The sequence below is a fragment of the Leopardus geoffroyi genome, chromosome A2 (genome assembly GCF_018350155.1).
Source record: "Leopardus geoffroyi isolate Oge1 chromosome A2, O.geoffroyi_Oge1_pat1.0, whole genome shotgun sequence".
NCBI lineage: Eukaryota > Metazoa > Chordata > Mammalia > Carnivora > Felidae > Leopardus > Leopardus geoffroyi.
This window is the reverse complement of record NC_059331.1, coordinates 56,195,983-56,210,789: the sequence shown is the minus strand read 5'-3', so window position 1 is coordinate 56,210,789 and position 14,807 is coordinate 56,195,983. Positions and strand designations below refer to the sequence as shown.

Below are 14,807 nucleotides of genomic sequence, written 5' to 3'. Positions count from 1 at the left end.
GGAAGGAAATCCATGCAACTACATAGATAAACATTATGCTAAGTGAAAGAAGTCAGACACAAAAGGCCATACATCGTATGATTCTATTTATACGAAATGTTCACAACAGAGAAATCTATACACGGAAAGTAGCAGTTGCCAGGGGCTGGAGAGAGGAAAGAATGGGAAGCAGCCGTTCTTGGGTCCCGGGTTTCATTTCTGTAGTGACGAAAATGTTCTAAAATTAGCGAGTGGGGATGGTTGCACAACTCTGTGAATATATTAAAAGCATATAAAATGAACTGGATGAATTTAAATTTAAATGGATGAATTTCATGGTATTGGAATCTCAAAAATAAATAAATCTTTTTTTTGTTTGTTTTAAGCAACATAAGACAGGAAATAAAACGGAGTGGGCTAGAGCAGGGCTTGGCAAACTATGGCACACCGTCAGTTTTTGTAAATAAAGCTTTATTAGAACACAGCCCGCGAAGCATCCTCTATGACTGCTTCAGAACGACGGCTCGGTCAAACATCACGTCCCTAAGAAACTGTCCTGACTTCTGTCCCCCACGCACCAGCCTCCAACCTTCCCTGGGGTTGGTTCCCCCAGCTGTGCAGCGCTTTCACACCTGCATCCAAGGTGATGAGAAGCGGCACCTGCTGAGATGCATGTGCCCCCTCCCCCCTCCCCCACAGCCTGAGCTGCGGGGGCAGAAGCACCTGGCAGGACGCCCAGCAGATGGAAACGCTCAGCCGCCGGCTCACTGGGAACCACTACCTGCCGCCCGGCACTAAGCCCCGCACACACTTCCCACCAAATCCTTGCAACCCCCCGATAAACACCACTATCTCAGTTTCACAGACCAGACAACAGCTCGGAGAAGTGAGGCGGCTTACCTGATAAATAGGAACAAGGGAACTGTCAGATGCTCTAGAGCAGTGATTTCACCCCCAGGGGGCATTTGGCAATGGCTGGAGATACTTATGGTCATGAAGCTTTGGGGAGTTCTCCTTCCCTCTGGTGGGTCGAGGCCAGGGATGCTCCTGAACTTGCTACGATGTACTAGAGCCCCGACCACAAATCATTATCTAGTCCCAAGTGTGGATAGTACCTGGGCTGGGAAATTCCAATCTAGAGAATTCTTGTTTTTTTTTTTTTTTTTTTTTTTTTTTAAAGCAGAGGCAGCTGGGATGGTCAGGGAAGATTTCAAAGACAAGGTGTGCCAAGGTCTGGGCTGAAGTTTTTTGGGAGATCCCTCGGCCTGAAAGACATCTATTGCCTGACTTAGTTTCTCCAACAGGAATCTCAACTGGCAGGTTTCCCTCTGCTCCTCGACCACGAGGTCGGGCTGCAGCCAACACAGCCCACTTGGTACCAAGAACAGATCTTCTAAGAATCCCAGAACAATTCAGTATCGGACTCCAGTGAAACAAAGTGAAGGATGGTGCAGAGGCCGGCACAGGGACGTTTCCTGGCGTGCACACACGCACGCACACACACACACACGTGCGCCCCACAGTCTGGACCAGGAAGCCAACTCCGGCCCTCAAGGCCAGGCAGGGAGAACACTGCCACTGTGTAGAGCGTACTGACCCTGTGAGCCTCTCCCACCGTCCCACAGCTCCACGACGCCGGACGTCAGCTTCCCAAAGACGAGTCCCAAAGAGAGTCCCCCTCCAGGAAACGCCAAAGCTCTCATCTCACAGGCACTGCTGCAGAGGCCGGGGTGTGCCAGGCATGGCCATGGCCCTGCTGCCCCCGAGCGCCTGGGGGCCACTCAGAGCGATCCCGACCTCTTTGGTGTCTTCCCAGCGCCAGCTTCGCCATCCTGGCTGGGGCAGCCCTCCCTGGGGGACAGCAGGGTCAGACAAGAGGGGACAGAGAAGCAGGGGCACCTCCTCACCTTCGGAGTCCAGGGCCTGGATCTTCAGTTCCAGGGGCGAGTCCTCCAGGTACAGCTCACGGGTGGTGGAGACGATCTGAATACCGTGGATGAGGTCGACGATGGCATCGCAGCGCAGGACCTGGCCCGTGGCTGGAGGGACGGGAACGGACCGGTCAGCACAGAAGGCGGCGCCCCAACCGCCAGGGTCTCGCCAGTCAGGTGCTCTTGCATTTTGGCAAAGATGAGAGCAATCAACAAAACCAGCACCCCGAGATGGGGCCGGGAGAACCACACTAACCCTCAGAAGCCAAGCCGCTGACCAGCACACGGGCCTTCTAAAAGGCAGCACGGACCTGTGCACAGAAAGGGCTCGGAGACATTTCGGGTGCCCATCTCGTACTCCTCCAACGTGAGCACCAGCATTTAAAGCGGTGTGCGAAAAAACTCCTCCGAGAAAATCTAGTTTTATTCAGGGTGTGACCACTAAGTTAAATGACCAGGGTACATTATGAGGAGTTAGCATCCAGAAAGCTGAGGCTGTTCTGAATGCTCGTCCCCACGCTGAAATCAGGAACTGCGCCCTGAGTCTGTCTGTCCGTTTACACGGGTGCTTTTGCACAGACTATCAACTGCGCTATCGAATAAAAGGGTTATGTGAGCAAGCACACAGACTTTTTTACGTGCCCCATAAAGAAGATACACAAGGGGCGCCTGGGTGGCGCAGTCGGTTAAGCGTCCGACTTCAGCCAGGTCACGATCTTGCGGTCCGGGAGTTCGAGCCCCGCGTCGGGCTCTGGGCTGATGGCTCAGAGCCTGGAGCCTGTTTCCGATTCTGTGTCTCCCTCTCTCTCTGTCCTTCCCCCGTTCATGCTCTGTCTCTCTCTGTCCCCAAAATAAATAAACGTTGAAAAAAAAAAAATTAAAAAAAAAAAAAAAAAAAAAAAGAAGATACACAAATGGCATTGCCTGGAGAATTCTCCAGTGTAACAATAACAGCATGTGACACAAAATCATTCTGACCATTCTCCAGGCACCATATAAAACCCTTTGTGCGCTGTTAATGGTACCTTGTTAGAAAGCAGTCATCAAAATCCTTACAGATATTCATATGTAAAACTGGGACTCTATCCTTGGTAGTAAGTAACTTAAAACAACCCAAAAGTGGGATGCCTGGGCAGCTCAGTTGGTTAAGCATCTGACTCTTGATCTCAACTCAGGTCTTGATCTCAGAGTCTTTTTTTTTTTTTTTTTTAATTTTTTTTTAATTTTTTTTTTTTTTTCAAACGTTTACTTATTTTTGGGACAGAGAGAGACAGAGCATGAACTGGGGAGGGGCAGAGAGAGAGGGAGACACAGAATCGGAAACAGGCTCCAGGCTCTGAGCCATCAGCCCAGAGCCCGACGCGGGGCTCGAACTCACGGACCGCGAGATCGTGACCCGGCTGAAGTCGGACGCTTAACCGACTGCGCCACCCAGGCGCCCCATCAGAGTCTTAAGTTCAAGCCCTGCATTGGGCTCCATGCTGGGCATGGGTACTATTTAAAACAAATTTTTTTCTTAATTGTTCTCTGTATAAATATAACACTGAAACAAGCAGCTGAAAACAATCTAAATGTCCAATATAAGGGGATCCTTACAGGACAACCCCCTGTGGGAAGTGTTATTCAGCTGTTAAAAATGGCTATCAAAATGAAAACTTTTCATATCACGTTAAATGGAAGAAAGCATGACAGAAAATAGCATTAATTGTCTTCTAAGCATTTTACAACTATGATGTGGTCAATTAAGTATGGGGCAGTAAGAGAATCACAAAAAGAATCACAACAATTTTCTTCGTTTTGATTCAACCCCTATTGAAGAGTTATTTGGGTAACAAATAATAATTTAGAAAGGAAAGCCAGGGGCGCCTGGGTGGCTCAGTTGGTCAAGCATCTGACTTCAGCTCAGGTCATGATCTCACAGTCCGTGAGTTTGAGCCCCACGTCGGGCTCTGTGTTGACAGCTCAGAGCCTGGAGCCTGCTTCGGATTCTGTCTCCCTCTCTCTCTGCCCATCCCTGGCTCATGCTCTGTCTCTCTCTGTCTCAAAAATAAATAAAAACATTAAAAAAAAAATTTTTTTTTAAAGAAAGGAAAGCCAGCCTCCGTGAGGGAGAAAACAGGACACAGCGCCAGGGGGAGGGACGGGGGGCGGAGGGGGGGGGGTGCCGCCTGCATGGCCTCTCCTCCTGCCTGAGCATTCTCTGACCCAACAAAAGAGAGAGGAAGCGCTGACACAGGCCCGGGCAGGCTGTGTGGCCGAGGTCTCAGTGGGGTGCTTCCCGCCTCTTGTCCCACCACGGGTCCCAGGGCACTGAGCTCTTACTGATGTCCTCGGCGAAGATGATGCTGGTCAGGCGGGCGGGCTGGGACAGGCGGGCCTGCACCACTGCCTTCTGGGAGCACTGCGCTTCGTCCACGCCCAGCGGCTCTATACTGGCCACCTCCGGCCGGGTCGATGACCTACAGCAGGAAGATGAGACTTCACTCTCTGGGGTGGGGCTACTCCGAGAGGCACAGCTGGGACCAGAAGCCAGAGCTGCAGGTCCCCATCCAGGGCCCCGTCCCAGACGCCAACACAGAGTAGAGGTGGGCAGTGTCCAGGGGGTTTCACACCCAGGGGAGAAATGGGGCCCGGCTGAGGCCCCTCTAATGCAAGCATGACCACCGAAGGACATGGGACCTCCCCTCCCGAACACACACACACTGAGCAAATCAAACAGGGGACCAAACACATGGGAACACCTTACAAGCCTTATAAGACTTCTCTATGGAACAAGAAATAATTCTCAGGGCGCCTGGGTGGCTCAGTTGGTTAAGCATCTGACTTCAGCTCAAGTCATGATCTTGCGGTTCATGAGTTTGAGCCCCACGTCGGGGTCTGTGCTGACAGCTCAGAGCTCACTTCAGATCCTCTGTCCCCCTCTCTCTTTGCCCTCTCACTCTCTTTGTCTCTCTCTCCCTCCCTCTCAAAAATAAACACTAAAAGGGCCACCTAGGTGGCTCAGTCAGTTAAGCGTCTGAGTTCGACTCAGGTCATGATCTCACAGTTCGTGAGTTCGAGCCCTGCATCAGGCTCTGTGCTGACAGCTCGGAGCCTGGAACCTACTTCGGATTCTGTGTCTCTCTCTCTGTGTCCCTCCCCCACTCACGCTCTGTCTTTCTCTCTTTCTCTCTCTCAAAAATAAATAAACATTAAAAAATTAAAATAAATAAATGAACATTGGGGGAAAAAAGGAAATAATTCTCTATCAGTGGGAAAACTGCCTTTGGTGTCAGGTGAGGAGGAAACACCGTGGATCTGTGCTGACCTCTGGGCCGGGCCTGGCACAGAGCAGCCACCCAAGCATTAGCCACCCCCTAACAGGTCCTCCGAAACCTGGAGATCACCAGCTGTGAAGACAACCACAATCGTAAAGTCCCAGTGCACACAGAGGTGCCATTAGGGGAAAGATGGGAAGAAAGGCAGATAAGCGCAAATAAACCAGCAAAATCTAGGAGATGGCTTCCCATGGAGAGACGGGGCTCCACAACAGGATGAAGGGACGGCGTGATTGGGGGAGTGACCCAAGGCCGGTGCCACAGCTCCCCACCTATGACAGGCTGACGACAGTTCCTGGGCCAAGGTGGGATGAGAAGTAGTGGGGGTGAGCAGAGAGGAGACGCCACAGAAAGTGCTGGGTGAGCATGTGCATTACAGCTCTCTGCAGACAGGGTGTTCATGGAAGCTTCCGGGGAAGGCGTCTCGGTGAAGACCACACAAAGATCGGGGGGTTCGGGCAAGGCCCAGAGGTGGGCAGCAGCCAGGAGGGCTCCAGGAACAGAAAGACTAGTGTGATCTGAGGCCTGGGACGCCATTCCAGGAGACCAGAGGCGTTGGCCAAAGCCTGTGCTCCTAACCACCACCCCAAGCCGCTAATGGCCTTTCTTGAGCAGTTTTCAAAATCTGGAGTCCCATCATCAGGAAAATGTAAATCAGAGCCACAATGACATTATCACCTCACGCCCCCTAGAATGGCTATTATCAAAAAGACAAGGCGAGGATGTGGGGAAAAGGGAGCCTTCGTGCACCATCGGTGGGAATACAAATTGGGGCAGCCACCGTGGAAAACCGTATGGAGGTTCCTCGAAAAAACTAAAAATACAAGTCCCGTATAGGATTCATCAATTCCACTTCTGGGAATATAACCAGAGGAAATGAAATCACTGACTTGAGAAGCTATCTGCACCCCCATGAGTACTGCAGCACTATTCACAACAGCCAAGACACTGGAGCAACCTCAGTGACCATCAGTGGTCAAGTGGATAAAGAACATGTGGAACACACACACACACACACACACACACACACACACACACACGAATATTACTGAGCCATAAAAGAGAAGGAAACCCTGCCGTTGGGTGACAACATGGATGGACCTTCAGGGTGTTATGCTAAGTGGAGTAAGTCAGAAAGAGAAAGACAAATACTGTATGATTTCACTTACACGTGGACTCTAAAAGCAACCAAACTCACAGAAACAGAGAATACACTGGTGGTTGCCAGAGGCAGGGGGATGGAGGAAATGGGTGAAGGGAATCAAGAGGTACAAACTTCTGGCTATAAAATAAATAAATCCTGGTGATGTAAGGTACAGCATGGTTACTACAGTTAACAATCCTGTATTGCACGTTTGAAAGTTGCTAAGGGAATAGATCTCAAAAGTTGTCAACACAAGAAGGAAATTGTAACTATGTATGGTGATGGATGTTAGCTAGATGTACTGCGTGATCATTTGGCAACATACACCTGTATCAACTCATTCTGTTGTCCACCTTAAACTAATACAATGTTCTGTGTCAATTATAGCTCAATAAAACCGGAAAAAAAAATCTTTGAAGGAGATGGCGGGGGTTGAGGTCAAAGAGATGGCAGGAACTGAGGTCAGGGAGGCTCGGGGGGCCACAAGTAAAGAGCTCAGATTTATTCTGGGAGCCATGACAAGCCAGCAGGGGATCATCAGCAGGTGCACAATCTCCTCCGATTCACTCTGCAGAGCAGAGAACAAGGTGTTGCGCTCAGGGAGTGTGCAGGACCCAGGGGAGGGGTGCCCACCCAGCACTGTCCTACGAGCTGCACTCTGCACAGAGCAGGTTCTACCAGTCTTAGCTCCCCTCCCAGCCCTTGGCTTAAACTCACTGGAACTCCATTGATCTGGGGTATTCAGAAAGAAACTTCTAAGAAAACAAAAAATGCCTGGTGTTAAAAAGCAATGGTGTGAAACCACAGCCAAAAAGACATCTATCTCCACTTGTCACCGAGTGCCTCTCCCGGAACCAGGCAGGCACAGTGGCACCTCCACACACACCTAGGGATGCTTGTGTGGCACAGACATCACGAGCCCACGCTGAGCTGCTGGCAGGATGCCTGGAGATGGACCAACACCACCACCGGAAGTACTCAGAACATAAACCTCACCTACCGTCAAGGGAGGGAATCCAAGCCCCCGAGGACACAGAATCCAAAGCAGGCTCCAGGCTCTGAGCTGTCAGCAAAGAGCCTGATGCGGGGCTCGAACCCACGAACTGTGAGATCGTGACCTGAGCCGAAACCAAGAGTCAGACGCTTAGCCGACTGAGCCACCCGGGCGCCCTAATAGACTGTTTAGAGCAGTTTTAAGTTTGCACACAACTGAGTGCTAAGTGTGGAAAGTTCCATACTCTCTACCCCCGCACACGCACTGCCTCCCCCGCTGTCAACACCCCTGGACAGAAGGCATACTTGTGACAACTGGGGCGCCTACACGGACACAGCATCATTACCCAGAGCCCGTCGTTTGCGGGGGGTTCACTCCTGGGGTTGTACAGTCTGTGTATGAGGACACGTATCCACCATCTGTAACATCACACGGAGCAGTCGACTGCCCTAAAAATGCTGTGCTCGGCCGATTCACGCCTATGTTTTGAAGTTCCTATTAAAAAGCCCTATTCAAGCAACGGGTGAATTAACCTTAATTATACCTATGATGTAACCCAACATACCCCAGGCCTCATCATTCCAACATGCGGACCAGCTGCATCCCAAGCTGTCACTGTCACACGAGGTGAGTGGTGAAGGCATGCGACGGCCAGCTCAGAGGACTGAGAGCCAGGCAGGCAAACACTATTCCCAGCTCACCACTTGTCCTGGGGATATCCTCTAATCCTCCCCCCCACCGAGGACCAGCTCTGGAGTTGGTGGGTGCTGAGAGCTCTTGCGCCTCTTGAGAAAGTTCCCCGTCTTCACACTTAGGGCTGATACAAGGGCACGAAGTGCAGCCTCCAGATAAGAAAAGCAGCGTGCCTGGCCTCCAGCTGCCTGGAAGGAGGTGCCCACCCCACCCACCCTCGGGCCTGCAGTGAGCGGGCTGTCCAGGGTCCCAGCCAGAAGACAGCGCGATCCGCGCAGGCAGGGGAGGGCAGCCTCCAGCGCGGGCGTGTGGTGGGATGTGAGCCCTGCACCTGCTTGCCTCGGCTAAGCTGGGACAATGGGAGCCAGGCTCCCTTCTCACGGAGCAGCTGGGAGGGCCAGAAGGCACCTCATAAAGTGACAAAGAACGTCAACAGATGTGGCGGAGAGCCAGGATTGGGACAGACCGCACCACGTTCCCCCCCCCCCCCCGCCCATTTCACCCGTGAATCTTCTCTCAGCACTAGGAGGCTGCATGTGAAGCTGAGAAGGCTCACGCCACCCCCCTACAGGAGGGCTTGAGACAGTCGTTCCAGTGGTGTTTCTGTTACCAGCAAAAGGGTTCTTTTCAGTTATCTGAGTCTTTCTGGGGCGTCCTGAGGCCTGCCTGCTTCAGCCATACTTTTCTTTTTTTTTTTTTTTTTTCAAGTTTATTTATTTTGAGAGAGATGGAAAAAGAGCGCAAGTGGGGTAGGGGCAGAGACAATCGCAAGTAGGCTTTGCACTGTCAGTGTAGAGCCTGATGCGGGGCTCGAACTCACGAACCGCGAGATCGTGACCTGAGCCAAAGTCAGATGCTTAACCCACTGAGCCACCACCCAGGTGCCCCTCAGCTATACTTTTAGGAGGCACAAAAGAACCACAGAATCCAGCAATTATGTGCCCCTGTCATGGTGAAGTTCAAGTGGATTCTGGATGAAACAGCACATTCAAAGTGTTGGGAATTACAAAGGGAAAGGTACCCTCAGGACTCGAGCTCCGAAGAGAGACTGCCAGGGGTAAGGGGTGAAACATGGGGTGGCGGCAAAGGGAACTTGAGCTTTACTGGCAGTGTTGGATTTCTAACCCAAAAGAAACAGACTGGAAACAAATACATAAATTGTAACCCATGGCTAATTCCAATGGTAACATTGTGGGTATGCATTATGTTATTCGTTATTTTCTATACTATCTCAACTTTGTTCTTTCTTCATTTATTTTGAGGGAGAGAGACAGAGAGTGAGCGCACATGCAAGAGGGAGGGGCAGAGAGGGAGACAGAGAGAATCCCAAGCAAGCTCCACACCGTCAGCACAGAGCCTGACGCAGGGCTCAAACCCACAAACATGAGATCATGACCTGAGCCGAAATCAAGAGTCAGACACTCAGCCAACCGAGCCACCAACGTGCCCCAGAACTATTTCAGCTTTAAAATGCACATACTTGGGGCGCCTGGGTGGCGCAGTCGGTTAAGCGTCCGACTTCAGCCAGGTCACGATCTTGCGGTCCGTGAGTTCGAGCCCCGCGTCAGGCTCTGGGCTGATGGCTCAGAGCCTGGAGCCTGTTTCCGATTCTGTGTCTCCCTCTCTCTCTGCCCCTCCCCCGTTCATGCTCTGTCTCTCTCTGTCCCAAAAATAAATAAACGTTGAAAAAAAAAAATGCACATACTTCCCCTTAACATTGGATGCAACTTAGAAAACTGCTGTGCCCTCTTTTTACAGGGAAGCAAACTGAGGCTCAGAAAGACGAGGGGACCTAGTTAAAGGTCATGCCAGGGCCAGGATACACATGATCAAGGCCGGGTCTGGGTGTGTTTTGCTACTCGAGTCCCCTCCCGACTGCACAGAAGGGCTGTGTCTGCATCTCACAGCTCTCTAGGGTGGGCTCATAAAACCCCACAGATGCCCCGGAGACTCAGGCTGGCTCCTTCCAGGGCTGGGAATGGAAGAGTTGGCCACACATATGCAATTCTGGAATGTTTCTCCATCTAGGATCCAGCAAGAGAAGACTCGCTTTTCCAAAGAGGGAGGACGGGCAATTCTGGAGACACAGTGGCTAATCACGCCGAGGCAGGCAGACAGAGACAGGGAGTGCCGGAGGAGATAACAGAGGTGATGATGGGCAGGCATACCTCACATCTGGCTAGTGCTGAGACATCCAGGGACCATGTTTCGATTAAAGTATAAAAGCGGAGGGCACCTGGTTGGCTTAGTTGGAAGAGCGTGTGACTCTTGATCTCAGGGTCGTGAGTTCGAGCCCCACGTTGGGTATAGAGATTACTTACATAAAACTTAAAAAAAAAAAAAGGGAGGGGGCGCACCTGGGTGGCTCAGTCGGTTAAGCATCCAACTTCGGCCCAGGTCATGATTTCACAGTTCATGAGTTCGAGCCCCACGTTGGGCTCTGTGCTGTCAGCTCGGAGCCTGGAGCCTGCTTCGGATTCTGTGTCTCCCTCTGTCTCTCTCTCTGCCCCTCCCCAGCTCATGCTCACACTCTGTCTCTGTCAAAAAATAAACTTAAGGGGCGCCTGGGTGGCTCAGTCGGTTGAGCGTCCGACTTCAGCTCAGGTCACGATCTCGCGGTCCGTGAGTTCGAGCCCTGCGTCAGGCTCTGGGCTGATGGCTCAGAGCCTGGAGCCTGCTTCCGATTCTGTGTCTCCCTCTCTCTGCCCCTCCCCCGTTCATGCTCTGTCTCTCTCTGTCTCAAAAATAAATAAATGTTAAAAAAAAATTTTTTTTAAAATAAACTTAAAAAAATTTTTTTAAAAATGTGTGTGTGTGTGCATGTGTGTGTGCTGGGAGAATATGGTAATTAATCTTAGGGGTCAGCTTGACTGGGCCACGAGGTTAACTGGGCAAACATTATTCTGGGTGTTTCTGCAAGGGTATTTTTGGATGAGATTGACATTTACACCAGTAGACCAAGTAAAGCAGATTGCCCTAATGTCAGTGGGCCTTACACAATCAGTTGAAGGCTTGGAGAGCCCAAAAGGGCTCACCCTCCTCCAAGAAAAAAAGAATTTCTCTTGCCTGACTGCCTCTGAATTGGGACATTGGCTTATTCTTGTCTTCAGACTCAAACATCAGCTTTTCTTGGGTCTCCAGTCTGCCAGCCTTTGGATGGGAATTACATCATTGGCTTCCCTGGGTCTCCAGCTCGCCAACTCACCCTGCAGATCTTGGGACTTGTGAACCTCCATAATCATACGGGCCAATTCCTTATAATAAATCCCTTTGTATATAATAAAATTATATGTTATTGGTCCTGTTTCTCTAGAGAATCCTTACTAACGCAGGGAGGGGCTAGAAGATAAGAAAGGGGATTGTCCACCACATGTTAAACCAGGGTTGAATACTTACATCCATCAGATTACTTATCCTCCAGCTGGCCTATCTGGGAAAACAAAACTGAGGCTCAGAGAGGTCAAGTAATTTTCCCAAAGCCCCATAGCTGTCAGTGGCAGGGCCAGGGATCTTTCTGCTTTAGAGCCTTCCTCTGACCCCAGTTTAAATTAACTGTCAGTCCACCAACAGGATTCATGATGCCCCAGCTCACACGTGCACAGTCCTTCCATACATCTCAGCTGGTGGTCGGTGGGCCCTGTCTTCCCACTGACCAGCATGCCCCAGGGCCCACAGGACAGGCTCCCAGGGCTCCCCCGGGCCCCTGGCGCAGCATGGTAAGCGGCACTTGGTGATGGTGACAGGCCTCCCTCTGTTCTCTGTTGGTCTCTGCTACAAGGTGACGTCCTAAGACAGCAGGGTGCTGCCACTCACCTGCTGTGTGGCCTTAAGCAAACAATCTAATCTCTCCAGGCCTCTGTCTCTTCATTTGCACGGTGGAATAAAAATAGTTCCTGCCGCAAAGGATCGGGGTGGATTAGATGGGATAGAAGATATAAAGCTCTCATTATGGGCCTTGAACATAGCAGGCTCTCAAGTTCAGGAAACACAAGGTTCTCAAATGAGAGGCCTTTCGTGCAGTGCTGACCACGAGAACTTAGCTTTTTAAGGGAAGGAAGACAATGCAGGTCCTTCTAGATCATGAACATTTATGCCTCACCGTGTCCATCCCTTTCCCTGAGCGAAGCCTGACCCTGGTCCCTGTTGTCAGGCCCCCATAGCAGCTTCATCAGGGGCCCCCACCGTCAACGGTGGAGCCAAGACAGGGTAACTGGCCCAAAACCACACCGCCAGCAAGATCCCGACCCATCAGACTTCAAGTCTAACCTCTGCCCGGAATTCCCTCCCAGCTTTCATACCTCCATTCCTTTGCTTCTGCCGTTCCTGCCACCTCACATGCCCTTCCTTCTCCCAGCTCTCAGGCTGCCGGCCTTCATGGCTTCGTGGCTCGCAGTAAATGGCAGCTCTTGCACGGCCCCATCCCCAAGCCTCCTCACCCCCTCCTCTCAGCCCCCACAGCCCCACTGGTCCTCATGCATTCATGCACCGAATCCACATTTGCTGGGTTATATGCTGTACTCCAGGTTATCTGCTGCTCTAAGTGCTGGGGATACACCAAGGGACAAGATATGCATTAATCCCCATCTTCATGGAGCTTACATTTCAGTGCGAAGAATAAACAAAACGAGTAAGTGAATACAGGATCTTACACAATAGGGCTGTGGACAAACATAATGCAGGGACGGGAAAGGTTGCGATTTTTAGGAGGATGGTCAGAGGAAGCCTTAACAGACAGGGTGACACGAGCACAGACTCAAATGTCTCTGAAGGAGAGGCAGACGTTGGCCCTTTGAATATCTGAGGGAAGAGCATTCAAGGCAAACGGCTCAGCAAGCATAAATGTCTCCAGGCGGCGGCTTGGCAATGACCTTTTCCTGTCCAACTTCCCTCAGAGACAATGTGAAGACCGAGTCCGCGGCTTGTGGACTCCTTGGGGACTTCTTGCCCCCAATACCTTTCGCACAAGACTCTGGTACAAGGTTTGGCAGGTGCCCTGTATCAGGTTATACATTCTCTCCTACGCCTAGTTTACTACAAATGTTTAACCGTGAATGGGTGTTGAATGCACTTTACCTATGGAGACAATTATATGGCTTTTCTTCTTCATTCCATTGATACGGTGACTTACCGTGATCGTGAATGTTAAACCAACCTTGCATTTCTGGGATTTATCCCAGTGGGTCATGATGACTCATCATCCTTTTTATAGTTTTCTGGATCTGACTTGCTACTATTCCGTTAAAGAATTTGTGCTTTTCTCCTGTGGATTTCTTATTCTTGTAATGTTTTTGTCTGGTTGGCAACAAGTGGAATGTTGACCTCATAAAAATGACCTAGGGTATCATCACTCCTTTTTCTTTCTTGACTTTATACAAAACATGTACTATCCATCCCTTAAGTGTTTTGTAGGATTTACAGACAGGCCATCTGGGCTTGGAATGTTCTTTCTTTTTTTTTTTTTTTTTTTTTTTTTTAATGTTTATTTTTGAGAGAGAAAGACAGAGCGTGAGTGGGGAGGGACAGAGGGAGAGAGAGACACAGAATCCCAGGCAGGCTCCAGGCTTACCAGCACAGAGCCCGACATGGGGCTCAAACACACAACCTGCAAGATTGTGACCGAAGCTGAAGTCGGACACTCAACCGACTGAGTCACCCAGGCACCCCTGGGCTTGGACTTTTCTTTGTGACAAGGTTTTTAATTAGAAACCTAATTTCACCAAAAGTCCTAACTGAATGGAAGGCAAGGAGGATGTCATTCCCATTGGTGGCCCATGTGGGATTTTGGCTGGCCAGCCCCCATCCACCTCTCTCACTAACAGTACCCAGCTTTTCTGTGGGTGCTGCCTCTCCTCACACTCTCAGACCATAAGGCTGCAGAGAGCTCACCCTGCTCCAGACTCTAGGAGACAGGTAGCTGGGGCCTGGCCAATCGGCTCTCTGTGTTCACCTGATTGGAGAGGGGTTCAGACCCAGGCACATGCCCAGGTGAGTCAGCCTGAATGGGTGCTGTGTGGCCTGTGCCCCCCTAGACTGGACTCTGGGGGCTGTATGGCTGGAACTGTGACCTTGACACCCCAGGAGGGTACCCGGCCAAAGCCAAGACCCAAGGACCGAGAAGCCAGGTCCTGCTGACGTCACACGAACCCCTGCAGCACAGAAGCGAGGGCGTTCAGTTCAGTTCCGGAAGCCAAAACAACATTCCTTGGTTTTATTTAAACTATTTTGGCTTGAGCTTCCTGTTGCCTATAGGCAGAAGAATCTGGACGAAAGAAACACCCCTGACTGAATTCTTCAAGGCTTATTGCTTTATTTCATTCAAAGTACTGGTATTTTTTTCTCTTTTTAAGCAAAACCCCCAAAAAACCCCTTGTGTTCATTCTGTCAGGCACAGGGTGAAACACAACGCAACTGTTTCATTTGCTCCTAGCATCCTGGTAAAACCCCCATTTGAAGCCTGAGATCTACACAGAGATGTTAAGTCACCAGCCCAAGGTCACATTCCTAGGGAAAAAAAAAAAGGCTCAGCCCAGCCTGGCTCTGGACCCGGTCCAGTCCCTGTCCCGGTCCCAGTCCAGACAGGGCCCTACTCCCTCCTGCTGGAGGCGCTGTTATTCAAAACAGGGCCAAAGGCCTCCCACCCGCCCTGGGGCTGCCCAAGGGGAGGGCCTGGGCTCCCAGACTCCAGCAGAAGAGGTCTCAGCCCCCTCCTGAATCACAACCCCACGTGTATCCTTTATCCTGCTTCTGAA

The 14,807-nt window shown here is 50.9% G+C and overlaps 1 protein-coding gene across 4 annotated transcripts in view; it reads right to left on the bottom strand.

Annotated features, from left to right (window-relative positions):
* NUP210 (nucleoporin 210) overlaps window positions 1-14,807 on the bottom strand; it is a 108,138-nt gene that overhangs the window by 85,343 nt on the left and 7,988 nt on the right. For all 4 annotated transcript variants that reach the window (XM_045493957.1, XM_045493958.1, XM_045493956.1 and 1 more), the window contains exons 2-3: window positions 4,233-4,369; window positions 1,887-2,018 (exon numbers count right to left, since the gene is read on the bottom strand). In XM_045493957.1, coding sequence (XP_045349913.1) covers window positions 1,887-2,018; window positions 4,233-4,369 — 269 coding nt within the window. The remainder of the gene's footprint in view (window positions 1-1,886; window positions 2,019-4,232; window positions 4,370-14,807) is intronic.